At 54.4% G+C, this 17808-nt stretch overlaps 2 protein-coding genes across 2 annotated transcripts; both read right to left on the minus strand.

Moving 5' to 3' along the window:
• Positions 1-65: 65 nt before the first annotated feature.
• Positions 66-4132, minus strand: LOC113597179 (putative protein FAM90A24P). The gene is made up of 6 exons (XM_053216141.1): positions 3470-4132; positions 2784-2983; positions 2724-2742; positions 2266-2550; positions 612-1605; positions 66-367 (listed from the first exon to the last, which is right to left on the minus strand). The coding sequence occupies exons 1-5, from the start codon at positions 3587-3589 to the stop codon at positions 664-666; spliced, it is 1566 nt and encodes a 521-aa protein (XP_053072116.1). The 5' UTR covers positions 3590-4132; the 3' UTR covers positions 66-367; positions 612-663.
• A 7945-nt stretch (positions 4133-12077) lies between these two features.
• On the minus strand, positions 12078-15354 carry LOC106989238 (ubiquitin carboxyl-terminal hydrolase 17-like protein 6). Its single transcript, XM_015087714.3, has one exon. The coding sequence runs from the start codon at positions 15082-15084 to the stop codon at positions 13477-13479; it is 1608 nt and encodes a 535-aa protein (XP_014943200.3). The 5' UTR covers positions 15085-15354; the 3' UTR covers positions 12078-13476.
• Positions 15355-17808: the final 2454 nt, after the last annotated feature.

Genomic DNA, 17808 nt, shown 5'->3' on the forward strand with positions numbered 1-17808 from the left:
AGGATTCTACTCTAAGTGACGGGAAACTACAGTGTGCACACAAAAAAGAAAACCATGCACATTCGGTCGTGTCTGAGCAAATTTTATTAGCTGTGGTAACACTACACACAACGTTGCACTATCAGGGAAAAACAAAAATGCAGACAGCATGTAAAATATTCCCCGATATGATCTGCAGAAAAACGATATCAGTGAACTGTTCTAAAACAAAAGATTGCCTCCACTTGCCCAGCCCAGACTGGAATCATTCCTCCGGTGTCCCCAAATTGAGACATTCGCAAACCCACTACACATTCATTTCACAGATCCTTAACTTTACATTCGAGTGGACGACCTCTTGCTCTCCTGGCTGGATTTCTCATAGAATCTATTGAAACGAAAGAAACGAGACCTTGTTGATTGAGACGGAGCAGGTGAACCAGAAGGTGTAGATGCATAAAGGAAAAGTGCGCCATGAGCGTCTGCACGTGGGCGCTCAACCCACTCCCCGCCCCAAGCAGGACACCAAACACGGTGTGGACGCAAGTTTTTGTCCTTGCAGGTCTTTGGGGGAGTTGCTGCGTTAGCAAAAATAGGTCACGGCCCTGCCTTGCCCGCCGCGCCGCAGTCACCTGCTCGGGGTCACAAGAGCCAGAGGACGAGTGTCCGAGGACATGAGGTGTCTCACTCGCGGTCGCTCTCCTCCGAGGACGAGGAAAGCTGCAGGTCATCGTGGAGGATGCTCCGGGAGACAGGCACACAGCCTCCCTCAGACTGGTGTGTGACGGGCGGGCCCTGGCCAGGGGGGACTGGCCTCTCGGGAGGTGGCAGACAGGGAGCTGCTATGAACCTGGAGCTCCAGCCGCCTTTGTCCAGGCGGCTGAAGACCATTCGCAGGGGCTGGCCGGGTGCCTGCGGACAGGGCGGACACGGGGGCAAGGTGCACGCCTGGAGAGTGTCCAGGTGAGGTTGGGGGCGTGGAGGCTGGAGGCCCCTGCTTTGCACCGAGGCAGGTGTCTTCCTGGTCAGCTGGGCTGCCCCCGTGGGACCACATGCACTTCTCCTTGCTGGACGACACAGACTCTGGCGCAGCCCCACGTGGGTGCTCCCTGTGCTCTTGTGGGGTGGCTGGAAGGGGCTGCAACGTGGTTTCTTTCGGGGGTTCTGGCACGTGTCGTCGGGGAGCGGGGCCCATCTCTTGCCTGGTGTCTGGATGTGGGGCTGGGGACTCGGAGCCAAACGGGCTGGAGGAGGATCAGGGCTCACCTCAGGACGCTTGGCTGGTGCCTGGGCGTGGCCAATGCCACGCGCCTTGGAGACAGCCCTGGAAGCTTCCAGGGAGGCACATCGGGGCCGGTGTTGTCTCAGCTGGACACCGAGGCCTGGATCCCGGGCAGAGCGTTGGTGTGCCGGGGCAGGCGGGGCAGGCGGGGCTGGGGTCCCCACTTGCTGGGCATCCTGTCGGCCAGCAGGCGGGAGGGTGCTCGCCGCAGGTCTCCCGAGAGGAGCAGCCGACGGGGACAGCTGTGTCGTGTCAGGCGTCCCGCTAGGAGGCTCAGCCGGGACGTGCGGCGCCAGCACGGACACCCTCTTGGTGGTGTACACGGGCATCGGCCTGTGCGGATGCTGTGGGAACACACAACACACAGACAACGGCCATCAGTCCTTCCTCCCCACCAAGGACACATGCACGACAAGCACAGCAAAGAAACAGACAGAAACGCAAACAACCGGGAGAGACGGGAAAGGATTGTACTGACAGAGGACAAGGGCCTCCAGCTCCGCGTCGATCGGGAAGAAACACTGGGCAGTAGCCCCTTGATGCTTGGATTCCACGGGAGCGACGGACCAGAAAGGTTGTGCATCGTGCCTGCCTCCCGAAGTGGACAAGCACGTCCATTTAGGCTTCTAGGGAAAGGACAGGCGTCCTGCAGGTGGAGGTTCGCCGGTGGGGGGGGGGGGGAGGGGGGGGCGCTACTGAGTTTGGATGGCCAATGGGGCGGGTGTATGTGTCACCAGGGAAAGATGCCTGTGCCTCCCAAGAGGCCTAGGTGTGGGCACAGCGTCCCGAAGTTATGTTGGCACGCCCACCCGGCACCCGGTTAGCACACATGCAAGGAATCCTGCCGGATCATGGACACCCAGCAAACGTGGCTGGAAAGGACCCGCACGGAAATCCCAATGTTGAGAATCGGGGCGGACCCCCTTCCTCAGCCAGGAGGGCCGGGAAGCCCGTCACATCCCCGTCCCCAGGAGAGAACGAGAGCAGGGACGGGGGACACTCACCCTCACGTAGTCACAGGATTCTGTGGAGTCCCTCCAGGCCCGCTGCTGCCTTCCAGGGCCTATCCTGGGGAATCTCTGCAGCAGCGCCTTCCTCTGCTGGGCTTCTCGCCTGCACGACCAAGAACGGGAAGGTGAAGGAGCGGCATCTCGTGTCTTCACCTGGGGAGCGAGCGATGGGGCTTGGGCAAGATCTCCTTTCTTCATCTGCCCTCCTGGCTCCCACTCCAGCGAGCCGTCCAGGTTGGCCCAAGACGTCCTTGCGTTGAGAGCCGTGTGCGCCACTGCCTGTCATCTGCCGCCTCCCCCTGTCTCCCTACCGCAGGACACACAGCCTCAGGGACTCCCCCAGAGCAGCTCAATAGGCTCGTGAGGTCCCCTGGGGGGCGGGGAGCTCCTTTCTCTGCCTCCCCCACCCCTGTGTGTGTCTGAAGACGACACAGCACCCAGTGTCCGGGTACAGAGACACAGCGACCTGAGCTGCCAGGCCACGGGCAGGCCGGAGCCGGCCGCATCCTCACCTTTGTCCCTCTTCCATGTCCCTCGCAGCCTGGTTGAAGGGCCCGGGCTTGTGCTGGTCCTGCTGCTGGCGTGGTTCCACATTCTCCTTCGGCTTCCTGGGGACAAAGGCCTGGGGGGCCAGGCACCCGTCCCAGCGCTTCATGGGGCACCTGGTGCTGGATGCGTTGTGCCCAAAGGCTCCGCAGTCCTTACACTTGAGCTGCGGACCAAGGAGGAGGGGCTCAGTGAATCAGCACCAATCACAGTCCAACTGCAAAGGACATGACAAGGACACACTCGGGGAGCAGAGGACTGGTGTGGGTGGGCCAGGGCACATCGTGGACGGCTCGGGAGGTGCCAGGAGATGGAAGTTCCTAGGATTCTACCCAAGCCTCTGTGAGGGACGGACCGCGAGTTGGGATTGCAGGTCTCGGGCCGCGTAGAATGAGCCCCACGCCACGATGGGGACAGACACCAGGCTGGACGTGACCCTACGGCCGAGGGAGCTTATCCCAATGGGCAGGCTGCTGAGATGCCAAGGCAGGCCACCGTGGGCCAGGAAAGGACGACCGACTTCCGGACACAGAGTCTTCATTCCCTCCTCATGTGCGATCCCCGGCTTCAGAGGCATGGCTCCCCCACCCCCACCCGACCCAGCCCCTCCAACCCGCCCACTGGTTCACCACGCCTCCAGGGCTCCACTTACCCGAGGATCCTCGTCCTCTAGCCTGGGAACCCTGGGCGCCATGGGTGCTCTCCGTTGCCTCTTCCCGTTTGGGGCTTTCAAGGGTCTGGAAGGTGCGTGCTGGGTGTGACCACCCGCCATCTGCCCCCTCTCCTTGAAGGGTCAAGTCAGCCTTGCTCGAAGATGGGTTTCTGGACTTCCTGAGTCAATGGGAAAAGGAGAGTCATTCCCACAGACACAACGACTCCTTCGTGAACCTTCCTCCCCCAGCGGGCATGAGGGGGCGTCATGCCCACCAGGTCAAACACGGTCCTCACCTGGGAGGTGGGACCTCTCCCTCCTGCATGTTCTACGCGCTCTCCCGTGGACCCACCCGCAGGACGGCACCCTCAGGCAAGGCCGTGGAGGTGGTCTTGCATGACTCGCCGGAGAGACTTTCCGGAAGTCTCTCCCAGCGCCCTCCGGAAGGAAAACCACACACAAAGGCCCGACCCCCATGGACACCGCAATCCACGCTACGGCGATACTCCCTGTGGCACCCAGGGTTGCATGTGCAAAGAGAAGGATGCTTGCCTCTCCAGAATGTACCTCTCCCACTTGACCCCCAGAGAAACCACCCTCAAAGACAAAGTCAAGGAAAACGTTTCGTTTCTGCTCGACTCGACTGGAAGCTTCCCCACGCAGGGCCTGAACCCTTTTCTTTCACGTGGCCTTTACGGGGCCCCACGCTGATCTCACGTGTCAGCCGTGGCAAATGAGCATTTGCCGTGAAATTCGGGTGAACAAGAACATTCCTTAGGCTCTGGGGCCCCACGGCGACATGGAGCAGGATGCTGTCACTGCTCCCGCACGCCCTCACACCAGTCAGACTCTGGGGTTCGGTTCCTTTGGAAGCAGAACCTCATGTGCTCAGGAACACCGAGAGCCACGCCTTTCCTCAGTCTCTGTTCTCACAATAGTCTTCAACACTAAAGCGTCCTTCACCTGGTGAGTCGAGGCGCATCACCACCTCCATTTCCTCCCTGTCCCACATCTGCGCCAGCTCGTGGGAGCCCCAGATCGTCCCAACCCACCTGAAACGCCAATGTGCTCCTGCTGTGTGTCAGGAGACGTCCAGAGCGGCGGGTGGCAGGCGGACTGCCGTGGAGGAGACTCAGCGTCCGGCGTGCCCGAGGGACGGTCAGTGAGGGACACTTCCCTCCTTCCCGGACTCTTAGACCCGCCCAAGGTCACGTGACCTCTCGGGCACTTTAATCCCATGCAGCCCATCACCTTGGTGCTCCTCACGTCTCCACACTAGGAACGAATCCCGGAGGTTTAGCGATTGCTTGCCGTTGTAACTGGTGTGCATGCATGTGGAGATAGACGTCTCAGAACACATCTTCACCCTTGGACAAAGACACTCGCGTGTGCATGCCTGTTGCATTCGTAAACTGGTGTTTCTCGTGGGTCTCCAGGGAAGCTTGCGGGGCCCCTGGCCCCACGTACGTTCCTGTGGTTGGGGGCCCCTTCGGCGTCCTCCGTGTCCAAGCTTCTCCCTTTCCCAACGGGAGCGGTGTGTCCATGACCTATTTGCAGTGTCCCTTCACTCCACACCCTGCCCTGCCCTCCCCGTTCCCCTTTCTGTCTCTAGGGCGGTGACTGCGCTCGCTGGGACCTTCGGAGGAATGGGATCCTATGTCCCGTGTCCCCTGGGAACTAGCTGCCTTGGCACTTGGTCTCGGGACCCAAGTCGCTGTTCCTGACAAGTCCCTGTGTTGACGCAGGGGGCTCCCTGTGGCCGACGCCCCCCGTTTGGGGCTCTTTGTTCTTGCCCATCAACTCGGACGTTCTGTTTAGCTTTTGCTCCCATTGGGGGATGTTGGTGTGACTGCCACCATTTCTCCTGGCCTGGCCTGGCTGGCCTCAGCCACGGACACTGTGTCAGGGAGATGTCTTTGGGATCCTGAAGGGCCAGACCCACGGGACAAGGTGCAACCCCATCGGCGGGGCATTCCTGAGTGTCATGCAAGCGAGCACCTTTCTCCCACAGCAGTGCAAAAGCTAGCGGCCCCACTGGCCGAGGTGGAGGGCCTGCGTCGGCAGTGCCGTCGGCACCCTGGATGGTTTCCCTCCTTGAACGTTGGCCTGTGTTGGGTGTCGTGTGCGCTTTTCATTTGGCCTTTCCTATCTTCTCCGGGAGGCTGCTCCTGTGGCCTCTGTCCACTGCCCTCAAGGCATGGCCCTCCCCCCACCTGGTGCCCTCCAGCCCCGCCCACCGCTTCCTGCAGCCTCTGCCTGGCCTCCTCACTCCATGGCACCATCCTACGGCCCCACCCCGTTTACACGCAGCATCCTTACCCCTGCCACACCCATGCCCACACCCTTTCCCAATGCTCTCAAACCTCCCCGTTGGCTTGGCCTCGCTTCCAGGCCGTGGCTCCACGGGGCCAGCCTGGCGCCGGCCACTCTCAGGACCACTCCGCAGGGAGAAGCCCCCAGACAGTGGGCGGGGGAGGGGGCGAGCGAGGCCAGGGCACAAGCACACCTTTCCCTGTTCTTCAAATATCCGTTGGCCCCCTCCCTGCTTGGTTTTGTACCCCTCCCTGTTTTTATATTATTTTTCCTTCCCTTCCCTGATGCTCATCTGTTTGGCACCGTAGAGCCTTCATATGAGTGAAGTCATATGCTAGTTGTCTTTCTCTGGCTAATTTCGCCTGAGGAGAATACCCTCTACTTCTAGCCACATAGTTGCGAATGGCACCCTGTCTTTCCTTTCGATCGCCGCGTAATGTTCCACTGTATATATATGTGCCATCTCTTCTTTTTCCATTCCATGCATCTATGGACATTCGGGCTCTTTCCACGCTTTGGCTATTGTTGGTAGTGCTGCTAGAGGCTTTTGGGGGCGTTTGGGCGCAGGTGCCCCTTCGAAACAGCACACCCATATCCCTTGGATAAATACCTAGTCGTGCAGTTGCTGGCTCATAGGGTCGCTGTGCTTTCAATTTTTTGACGAACCTCCATACTGTTTTCCAGGGTGGCGGCGCCAGTTTGCCTTCCCACCAGCAGTGCAAAAGAGATCCTGTTGCTCCGCACCCTCGCCAACCTCGGTTGTTGCCTGAGTTGTTAATGTTAGCCGTTATGACACGTGTGAAGTGGTAGCTCATTGTGATCTTGATACGGATTTCCCTGATGATGAGTGAGGTTGAGCATTTTTTCATGTGTCAGTTGACCATGTGGATGTCTTCTTGGAGAAGTGTCTATTCATGACTTTTGCCCATTTCTTCACTGGATTCGTTGGTTTTTGGCTGTTGAGTGTGATCAGTTCTTTATCGGTTTGTATACTGAGCCTTTCTCCGATGTGTCGTTCGCAAATATCTTCTACCATTGAGGACTTAGCTGATTTGTTAGTGTAGCTGATCTGTTTCCTTCCCGGTGCAGAAGAGTTTTCTTCTGATGAGTTCTCAATAGGCCGTGTTTCCTTTTGTTTCCCTTGCCTCCGGAGACGGGTTGAGTAAGAAGTTGCTGTGGCGCAGATCACAGAGGCTTTTCCCTGCTTTCTCCTCGAGGGTTTTGATGGCTTCCTGTCTTACACTTCAGACGTTCCTCCCTTTTGAGTTTCTTTATGTGTACGGTGTAAGAAAGTGGTGCGGGTTGCTTTTTCCGCATGTCGCTGTCCAGTTTTCCCAGCACCACTTGTTGAAGAGACTGTCTTTATTCCACTGGATATTCTTTCCTGCTTTGTCAAGGAATAGTTGGCCATCCATTTGTGGGTCCGTTTCTGTTCTCTTGAGCTGAGTGTCCGTTTTTGTGCCAGGACCATACTGTCTTGATGATTACAGCTGTGTAATTACAGCCTGAGGTCTGCGATTGTGATGCATCCAGCTTTCCTTTCTTTTTCAACAGCGCTTTGGCTCTTCAGGGTCTTTTCTGGGTCCGTACAAATTCTAGTATTCCGATATGAGTATGGCTACTCCTGCTTTCTTTTGTCAACCATGAGCATGAGAGATGGTTTTCCATCCCCTTGCTTTCAACCTGAAGGCGTCTTTAGATCTAAAGTGGGTCCCTTGTAAGCAGCGTGTGGATGACCTTCTTTTCTCACCCATTCTGTCACCCTATGTGTTTTGATTGGAGCATTGAGTCCATTGACGTTTAGAGTGAGTACTGAAAGGTATGAAGTTATTGCCATTGTGTTGCTTGTAGAGTTGGAGTTTCTGGTGGTGTTCGCCGATGCTTGCCAGTGTTTTCTGCCTGTGGTCTGTTTTTTTCTTTTATGTCTTTTGTCCCCTGGGAGAGTCTGCCTTCAAATGTCTTGCAGGGCTGGTTGAGTGGTCAGGAACCCCTTTACTTTTTGCTTGGGAAACTTTCCATCTCTACTTCTATTTGGAATGACAGCTTTGCTGGACAAATAAGTTTTGGCCGCGTCCTTTTAGGATTCAGTGCGATGAATATATCCTGCCACTCGTTTCTGGGCTGCCAGGTTTCTGTGGATAGGTCTGCTGCAAATGTGGTCAGTCGTCCCTTGTAGGGGAAGGACTTTTGTTTCCCTTGCTGCTTTCATGATTCTTTCCTCGCCTGAGCATTTTGTGAACTCGACTAGGCTCTGCCTTGTTGATGGTTGGACGTTGTTGAATCTAATGGGAGTCTTCTGTGCTTCCTGGATTTTGTGTGTCTTTCCCAGGTTAGGAAAGTTTTCTGCTGTGATGTGCTCACATAACCCCTCTGCCCCCTTGTCTCTCTCTCTCTTCGTCTTCTGGGACCCCTATGATTGTGATGTGATTCCTTTTCAATGAGTCGCTGAGTTCCCGAATTCTGAAACCCTGCTCGTTTGCTTTAGTCTCCCTCTTTCCTTCTGCTTCGTTATTCTCCATTGCTTTGTCCCCTCTATCGCTGGTTCCCTGCTCAGCCTTATCATCCTTGCCGCTGTGGCATCTGTTCCAGATCGCAGCTCGCTTTTAGCATTGTTTATTGCATCCTGGCTAGCTTTTACTTCTTTTATCCCCACAGAAAGGCATTCTCATCTACTTTCGACCCCAGCTGGTATTCTTATTATCGTGATTCTAAATTCTGGTTCAAACGTCTTGCTCGTATCTGGGTTGGTTAAGGGCCTGGCTGTCCTTTCTTCCTGCTCTTTCTGTTGGGGTGAATTCCTTTGCTTCGTCATTTTGGAGGAAGGAAAGGAATGAATGAGACAAAAGAATTCAAAATTTAAAAATAAGAAACAACACACACACACACAAATCACACAAATGATGCTAGATCCTAGGTGAGTTTTGGTCTGGTTGTTGAAATGGGCTTGAAAGATTAGAGGAAAAAGGGAAAGAACATGAAACAAGGAAACCGTTTGAACATTTGGAAAAAAGAACACAATGAAATAGGATAAAAATGAAATGATGGAATTCAACTAGAATTTGACACATTTACAAAAAATTAAACGAATATAGTCGAAAAACACTCAAGGAAATTATTTTAAACCATGGAAAATAACAACATATGTTTTCTCTTTCTGTCTTCATGAAAAAGAAAAGAAATGAAAGAGAAAAGAAAAGAGATGGACCCGCGAACAGACTGAAATACGATTGAAGTTACATTGTTGTGCCCTAGAGGTCACGGCTCTGTTCTCCACTAGATGGCGCAGCTAGCCTACAAGCGCGGACTGCTGGGGCGCTTGGAGGTGCATATGCGCATGCGCGGGCGCGGAGCCCTTGGCGTCACTCAGGTGCCCAGTCTGTAGTATCTGAACTCGGCTGTCTGCGATCAGCAATCCTGCCCCCGTCCTTTGTCGCCGGCTTCTGTCCACTCGCCGCTTTGACACTGTCCGTGGCCCAGCCGTCAGGTTGCCAGGAGACACCTCCCTCCTGGGATTTACCTCCCAGGCGGCTGTGTTCCCCGACCCCTCACTTCTGAGGGCCCGCGGCTGAGACCTGCTCAGATCCTCTGCGTCAGGGTCTCAGCGAGCGGTGGCCGGGTGCCGGCCGCACCCAGGAACATTGGCAACACCGTGCCGCTGCCGATGCCCAGAGACTGCGGCTGGGTGCCAGCCTGCGCCCGAAAACGTTCACGCGATGGTGTAGCAGCAGCGTTTCGAGGGTTATGGACCATCACCACACCCTTCCGGTACCGGGCTTCCCCCTTAACGACCTTGTTCCAGCACCAGCGAATGTGGCTGTTCTCCGGGGTCTGCTGGGACCTCTGGGGTCGGCTGGGGTGGCCACACAGACTCTACCTCGTGTCCTCGCAGCAGGGGAACCGCTTTTCTCCGTGTGGTTCCAGACACCCCTCCTCCACACCCCCAGTCTTCACTCTGCTCTCGGGGATTCGCCCTTCCGACCAGAGCACCGCCAGGTATCACATGCGGAGTTTCGCACTCTGCCCTCCCCCCGTTTGTACAGTCTTCATGGAATTTAAACCCGCTCCTTTCTCCTTCCTCCCGTTTTGGTTCAGTGCCTGTGGCTCTTTCCACATTTCCACTTTCTCCCCAGCTGCTTTTGGCGGGGGGAGGGGAGGGCGAGGGGATTGCTTTCCCCATATTCTGCCCCTGTCTCCGTCCTCTCTCTGCAGGCAAAAACAGCTCCCTGCCCTCTGTGGCTTCTCCCTTCCCCAGTTCACCTCTCTGCGCCGCGTCCCCACGGAGTTCTGGGGTTCAGGTTGGGCAACCTGTTGCGTGAATCCTCAGATCAGTTTTCGAGGTGTGCAGGATGCTTTTGTGTTGATGTGGCTGCATTTTATGGATGCAAGACGCAAAAAAAACTTCCATGCTCTTCTGCCATCTTGGCCCCTCCCCCCACACTGCCTTTTCTGTATCCTCATGAATACCCTTACGACTCGCAGGGTGACATCTCTGAATTAAGCTCTCCGTGACAAATCCAGATTAGGCTGGCTGGATTTGGCGAGACCCAATAACGCTGTTCCTATTGCCGTGATTGCTCCCACATCGCCGCACGTGAGGCCACCTGCCTCCTGGTTTTCCCCTATGCAATCTTCTTTGCTAATTGTCAACAGTGTTTAAAATTGAATGTCTTGACTTAACTGGATTTATATTTTGAAAGAAAAGTTCCTGGAATGTCTGGAAAATAGATCGTCACCAGTGGCCCGAGCAGCTCAAGGTGGTCAATTTTAGCTCAGGGTCCAGGGTCCAGCACGGCCAAAGTTAAGTCACAAGGAGGGAATCCTAGACCCACCAGACCTTCTGTAAATGTTCATGGTCGCCTTTATGCCCCACGAAATGCTCAGGCTGCAGTGCGAGGCACGGAGACTCCGACCTGCCAGCCTGAGCAAGTGCCCGATGCCAGGTCCTCCTGGAAGTCTAGGCAGTGCCCGTGCTGGCCAGCGGCGCCCCCTGCTGGACAGAGAGCAGTGTGGCAAGACTCCCCCTTGTGACCTCCCCGACGGATTGCAGAGCCAGGGGTGTGGACTTCATCATGTGTGGGTGGAACACGTGACACACGGCCACCCAGGAAGAGCTGGTCATAGTCGTCTGGGGAGCTGACTGGATGCTTATGGAGGCCGTCTTGAGATCCAGATCCAATATTGTCCGTGTGTGCGTGTGTGTGTGTGTGCGTGTGATATACAGGTTTTAATCCAGGAAGAGAAAGTTGGATCCCAAAATTTCTACAGGATGACCTGGCGTGGTTATTTTCTGTGGCTTTTCCCTTGGTGGCTCAGTTGCACATACACTGTTTGCATTTTACCCACGATTCTGCCCACTTTAGAATCAAATCCACAGGAAAGATAGACGTCTCGTGTGCATGTCTTTTGAGCTCTAACATCCAGCTAGCCCTGTTGAACTCTTTCACTGCGAAAGTGCCATGTCATCACTCATGTGTGGAATAAAAAACAAAACAGAAGAACATAGGGCAAGCGAAGAATAAATAACATAAGATAAAATCACAGCGGGAGGCAAGCCATAGGAGACTCTTCAAAAAATTTTGTTTTCTCTTTATCTTAGCGAGAGAGAGAGAGAGAGAGAGAGAGAGAGAGAGCGCATGACCAGGGGAGTGGCAGAGAGAGGCATGCACACAGAATCCAGAGCAGGCTCCAGGCTCTGAGCTGTCATCAGAGCGCCGGACACGGGGCTTGAAGTCTCAAACCCTGAGATCATGAGCTGACTGAATCAGAGTCCGAACCGGCTGAGACACCCACGTGCCCCAGGAGAACCCTTCAGTGTAGAGAAGAAAGTGAGGGTTGGTAGAGGGGAGGAGTGGGTGGGCTCCATTTAAAACGGGCGTTATGGAGGGCCCCTGTGGGGGTTAGCAGTGGGTGTTTCATGTAAGGGACGAAGCCCTAAGTTCCACCCCTGAAACCAAGACTACACTCACTGTTAACTGAATTTGATTTAAATTTGGAAAATGGAGGGGGGACTGGGTGCCTCAGTCGGTTGAGTGTCCAACCTCAGCTCAGGTCAGGATCTCATGGTTCGTGGGGTTGAGCTCCACGTTGGGCTCTGTGCTGACAGCTCAGAGCCTGGAGCTGCTTTGGGTTCTGTGTCTCTCACTCTCTCCCCCTCCCATGCTCACACTCTGTCTCTGTTTTGTGTGTGTGTCCCTCTCTGTTTATTTAAACATTTTACTTCATGTTTAAAACATGAAAACAACAGACCAATAAATTTTAAAAGGAGATTAAGAAAAAGTATTTTTCCTCTATCGGCTCTGATATTTGAACATCCAGACTTCAATATGATTTGCTGTACAAAATTCACATACTGACATTAGTTCCCACTGCGTGTGATGTGTATGTTTAATGCAGACTGGAAACAACAACAACGACAACAACGACGACGACGACGACGACGACGACAGCAACAACAGGCTTTACCCTGTCAGTGCCATTGGCAAACGACCAGAGATCTCCTATATGGCCCCCCTCCCCTAGGGGGAATTGAAGGATCATGCACTAATTCCCATTCAACAGTGTATTTAGTGAGTCTCGCTCCTAAGAAATACAGGTGTGACTGAGAGCATCCATCCATACCCTGACCTGAAATACCACATTGTTGCCTCGGTGTCCACTTGAGACTGTTTTTCTGAGGTGTACAACCGAGGACCAAGATTGCAATGCAACTGAGCAGAAATCCCTGAGCCTCCTCCCTTGTGGAGGAGATTGTCCGATGGGGGGATGGTGGTCAACTCTGCGGAACAAGGTAGAGCTGCTTGGCGGCTCAGCAAGAAGCGGTGGAAGAAGGTTCCTTTCGCCCATTTGCTCTGCAGCCTCATGGGAGGGGGATTGTTAAGGGAACCTCATCTAACGAACATGGGCCAGGAAGGCTCCACCCACCCGTGTCCAGAGACATGAGCATTTATTTGCTCCTTGCCATTTCCAGGCAAATAGCCAATGTTCACATGAACATGTGGAGACTTTACAAAATATATTATGTATACAAGGAAACACTTTGCACAGTTATGAATTCGTGTTTCCTTCTGCTCCTCTCCTTCCGACACAAGACATTCCTGAAAAGGCTGTCTGCTCCCACGTAGAGCTAGAGTTCTTCCAGTTTCCTGGTCATTTGCCACTCCTCCGTGTGGAAGCCCTGAGATTGTTTCAAACTCCTTCCCCTGCCGGTGCATGTTTGGATATCACCGAGAGTCCCCACACGCACATGTTTGGGCACATGTACTTTACCAATACACAGGGAGTAGGGAATGGGATGATGGGACCGTGAGTCCCAGGCATTTTCACAGGGACTCCCGGTGCTCTGCCTTGTTTCCACCTTCATGCCTCATTGGCCACTTCCTCTGACCCTTTCAGGCTCTGAGAGTGCCCAATGATCCTCGGTGCTGATGGAGGGGAGAAACCTTCCAAATAAATACCCAGCATAATCCACACCTCTCCAATAACATCATTACAGCCAGCCAGCCTTAAAGCTCAGGATTCTCCAGGTCAACTGGAACGCCATACCCCATGAATACAGCCAGATTCATGGTCCCTCCACATGTCCCGATCACACCCACCTACAACACACAAAATGTGGCCTACAAGGGACTGTGAGTGAGTGAGTGAGTGAGTAGTGAGTGAGGGCGGGTGAGTGTGCACGTGGGCAGGCGTGTATCTCAAAGCCCGTAGTGGGATCCCTGCACTGCTTCCTGAGACCTCTGTCCCTTCTTGTTCTTCCTCTTGGTAGCTCTGGCTCTGCCGGTGAGACAAGGGACTTGGTGAATGGCCGTTGCCCTCTGAGGTGGGATGTCCCTGGCTGAACTGTTGAGCCGGTAGATGCTTGGTTCACGGTGATCCTTTCCCATCTCATCTCTGTATTTGGACTGGTGAATTAGGACTGCGTCGGGGGGAAGAGCAAATTCTAGTTTCCTGAGGTTGAATTCAGACTTGGGACGGTGGCTTTCTTGGAGGAATCTCCACTGGTCTAACGTGGTTGCTGGCAGTGGTGTCTCTTCCACGTGATCCTCCAATTGTGGCACCTCGATGTTGGGGTCGGTTTCAGGCCCCCCTTGGGCCGCAGCCGTGCCTGCGTGGTCAGCCTGGAGGCATGTGGATTCCCCAGCACCTGGCTCACTCGCACGCTCTCTTTCCAATTCACTCTTCTGGATGTAAAAGAGGACATAGGCGTGTTGGCTCAGGGCAGACGTCGCATCACTGGCGGTCACCTTCGCATCGTCCATTTTGTACCACTGGCCGTTCCCAGCTTTGATGTAACAGAAGTAATGTCCGCTGTGACAATTCCAGCCCGCGTGCACCAGCACGGCATAGAGCACATAAGTCAGCGACCCCCCGTCCTGCCCAGACGCGTAGCGTCGCATGTCAAGGCGCTCAGGGTATTGCACTTCCTTAGCCAGTTTGCTGCCCGTGAAATGGCAGAATCGTTTCAATACCAGCATCAGGACCTTGGAGCAAGTGTGCAAAGTCAACGTCTTGGAAGCAGGTACCTTGTCGAGACAAGTACTACAACGATAGGCATTTTCACCATCCAACTGTTCGGGCTTCACCAAGTGTTGCAAAGCTTGGCTCACACTCTGAGCTGCCCTGATATCCAGGCTAATGTCCAGGTAAGGGTCCAAAGTGCTGGAGACACCCTGGCAGTGGAGACACTGGATTTGAGACCTCCAGTACCCCCCAAAGATTTGCCGGATGAGGGTGGCGTCCTGAGCCTGAGGCTCTGAAGGCTTGTCCTCACGCAAACACGCTTGCTGCATAGCATCCAGAGTGAACATCAGAAACTCATGGGCATCCTCCTGCCTGTGTGTGTGGAAGGCAGCGAGCAGTTTTGGCGGAGGCCGGATCACGTCTCCCGGACGGCAGAGGGCCCGGGTCACGTGAGCCTGCAGAGCACACAGCACGCAGAATGGCTGCCTCCCACAGCTTCGGGAGTGCTCCTGGGACAGCATGTAGCTGGCGAGGGGTGGTGTGTACGTCAGACACTGCAGGGCCGCATTCGCATAGCACGTGTTCCCCAGGTTCTGCAGGCCAGCCCCAACCACAGAAGGTCTCCTCCAACTCACAGGTTTCTTTGCGGGGGGCAGACCCGTCGACGTGGGAGCCCAACCGTTAGGCAGGTCGCAGGGTGTGTGCGATGACGGTGACGGCTTCTCAGGCAGAGTGGGTCCTCCGTGGCCTTCAGCACCACCCGTTTTTGATCCGCAAGGTTTGAGGTTTGGAAAGACATGGAACTGAGTCTCCTCTCGGCAGTGGGAAGAGGGCGTCTCCATGTCTCCTGAAACGTGGAGCCTCACGTTGCAGAGCGATGCTTCTCTCAGGAGGCCAGTCTCAGAATGATGGCTGTGGCCCTCTCCTCAGCCCTCGTAAAGCTCGCCCCACCCACCTGACTAGGACCACGTCATCCAATCAGCTACCAGCTGGAGTTGGACGAAGGGTCTTAGGGTGTGGCCACTCTTCTGCAGACAGACCACTCAGCCCAGCCTTCCTCCTGCCCCTGCCTCCTCAAGAGGCACACACACGTCTCACCACTTTCTCCACCTCCCTCATTTCCATTGCTCCCTCTCTGGACAGACGGACTTGAGCATTTCCAACCTAGAGGAAATCCTTCTTTGAGTATCCACTTTGCTCTTAGATAACACAAAGTGTCGGGGAATGACGGCCATGAATTTTTTAGGCCATGGAAATCATTTTACCAATTGAGCTCTGGTATCATGTAGGAGCACCTCCTGTCCGTCAGCCAGAATGTATGTGACACCAGCAAATTATTCTGGAATGATTACTGTCCATGGATTTGATTCTAAAACTCCTGAACTGTCTCCACGGGATCTGTGTCTACAACTATCATGAAGGTCCTTTGCAACATGTCTGTCTACCAAGGGGTGGCCGAGAAATTGTCCCAAGAAATATCCTTTGCCTGGTTTCGGGCTTTGTAAATGCTTTCTTCATCTTGTAGCTCCCTTCCCAATAGGAGAACAAATCCTAAACCCATCATTTGCCAAATTGTCCCTGGTATTACTAGCAAATCACATAGCAAGGTAGGTATAGGTTCCCGTGGTTCAGGACATGTTGGTTGTGGGTTTGTGACATTTATAGACGGTTTGACATTGGAATTTAGACATGCGTGGACCAATGTCCCCTCGTGGAAACTGTGGCTTTAGGGTGTCAGTATCTCTAGACCAGATTTCAGAACTGACCAGGTCTACTGACATTGTGCTTTCTTCTCTAATGTTTGTTTGTTTTTCACTTTTAACATTTTAATTGATTTATTTTGAGAGAGAGAGAGACAGAGAGAGACAGAGAGCGAGAGAGAGCGCTCATGTGGACAAGCCAGGGAGAGACAGAGAGAGAGGGAGAGAGGATCCTCAATGAAACAGTCACCTCCTCGGGGTCACCAACTAGGAGGAAAAGGCTGCGAGCACGTGAGGTGTCTCACTGCCAAACACACTCATGTGAGGGGAAGGAAAGGGGCAAGGGGTCAAGGAGGACACCCAATGGGATGCACAAAAGGAGTCTTCAGACTCTTGTGACCACAGCCTCAAGACACGGCCCTCTCCCTGCCTGGTGCCCTCCAGCCCCACCCACGGCTTCCGTCAGCCTCTGCCTGGCCTCACTGCATGGGACCGGACCACGGCCCCACCCTTACCCGCAGCATCCTTACCCCTGCCACACCCATGCCCACACCTCATCCCAATGCTCTCCGCCCTCAGTTGGCCCGGCCTCACGTCCAGGCCGTCGCTCCACGGGGCCAGCCTGGCGCCTGCCACTCTCAGGACCACACCCCAAGGAGAATCTACCAGAGAGTGGGCAGAGGAGGGGGGCGAGCGAGGCCAGGGCACAAGCACACCTTTCCCTGTTCTTCAAATGTCCGTTGGCAGGCGCCAAGTTTGGACCTGTTTCTGCAAGGAATCATCTCTCCCTTTGGTTGTCATCTCCTCCTAGAAAACCGGTTGTGTTTTCACTGGACGGTGTTAGATGGTAGGAACTCTCACGTGACTGGTCTGAGCAAAGCAAGTTGCCCTATTTAACGTAGTGACTTGAGCCAGTCCATTCCAGACCTTCCTGGAGCATAAAGCTGACCCCTGTCCCAAGACGAGACACCTGCTCCTGTCTGAGTGCCTGGCCCCGACAAGTCCATTCTCCCCGGGTCTGGAGCCTGCCCGTCTTCAGACTCCACGAACACCCCCTTGCTTCTGGAGCCTCAGCCCCGGCCACCTGCCACGTGGGCAAAGAGGCCTGCAGAATTGCTTCCAAAGAACCCTTTGACCACCTAATTCTCTGTCCTCTCTCATCAATCGCTCATCACTCTATGTGTCTATCTCCTAACTCTCGTGTCTCCTTCCCCCTCTCTAGTATCTATCTGTGGAATGTCTTTCTCATCCTTTCCTTTGTATCTCTTCTATGCCACCCTCCTTGACGTGACTTGTGAATGAAAATGCCTTTGAGAGACATGTGGACAGCAGCCCCTAATGCTGATTGATTTCCCACGCACATGTTCTTTCAGTTCATGGGTTTTTATGTTGACAGACAGAGAGAGACAGACAGAGAGAGAGAGACAGAGAGAGGGAGAGAGGGAGGGAGGGAGGGAGGGAGGGAGGGAGGGAGAGAGAATGTGGGGGAGGGTTAGAGAGAAAAGGAGAGAGGCAATCCCGAGGAGGGAGGGAAACTCAAAGTTCAATCTCCCCAACCCTGAGATCATGACGTGAGCCGCCGCCTCCAGGTCAGACACTTCTCTGACTGAGCCACCCAGGCATCCCGACCCTCATCGGTTTCGAATTCACCTCTAGCATTGTCTTGTTCCCAGGACACTTGGAGAGACTTTATCTTGAAAGGGGAAGAGAGGTTAACCCGTGTTTCTTTGCTGCTTCTGAATACTTAGTTGTTCCCCACTAGGTGAGGATCCAAGTCCCAAGTGCACTTGGGAACCAATGCAGGATTCTACTCTAAGTGACGGGAAACTACAGTGTGCACACAAAAAAGAAAACCATGCACATTCG

The sequence above is a fragment of the Acinonyx jubatus genome, chromosome B1 (assembly GCF_027475565.1).
Source record: "Acinonyx jubatus isolate Ajub_Pintada_27869175 chromosome B1, VMU_Ajub_asm_v1.0, whole genome shotgun sequence".
NCBI lineage: Eukaryota > Metazoa > Chordata > Mammalia > Carnivora > Felidae > Acinonyx > Acinonyx jubatus.

Excerpts from the sequence above, each read along its gene's own strand:
- LOC113597179 (XM_053216141.1), bottom strand. The coding sequence starts at position 3,589 with ATGGCGGGTGGTCACACCCAGCACGCACCTTCCAGACCCTTGAAAGCC. Across the intron at positions 2,984-3,469 it reads TAGAGGACGAGGATCCTCGG|CTCAAGTGTAAGGACTGCGG; the intron begins GTAAGTGGAGCC and ends CTTGGTCCGCAG. Across the intron at positions 1,606-2,265 it reads AATCCTGTGACTACGTGAGG|CATCCGCACAGGCCGATGCC; the intron begins GTGAGTGTCCCC and ends GTGTTCCCACAG.
- LOC106989238 (XM_015087714.3), bottom strand. The coding sequence starts at position 15,084 with ATGGAGACGCCCTCTTCCCACTGCCGAGAGGAGACTCAGTTCCATGTC.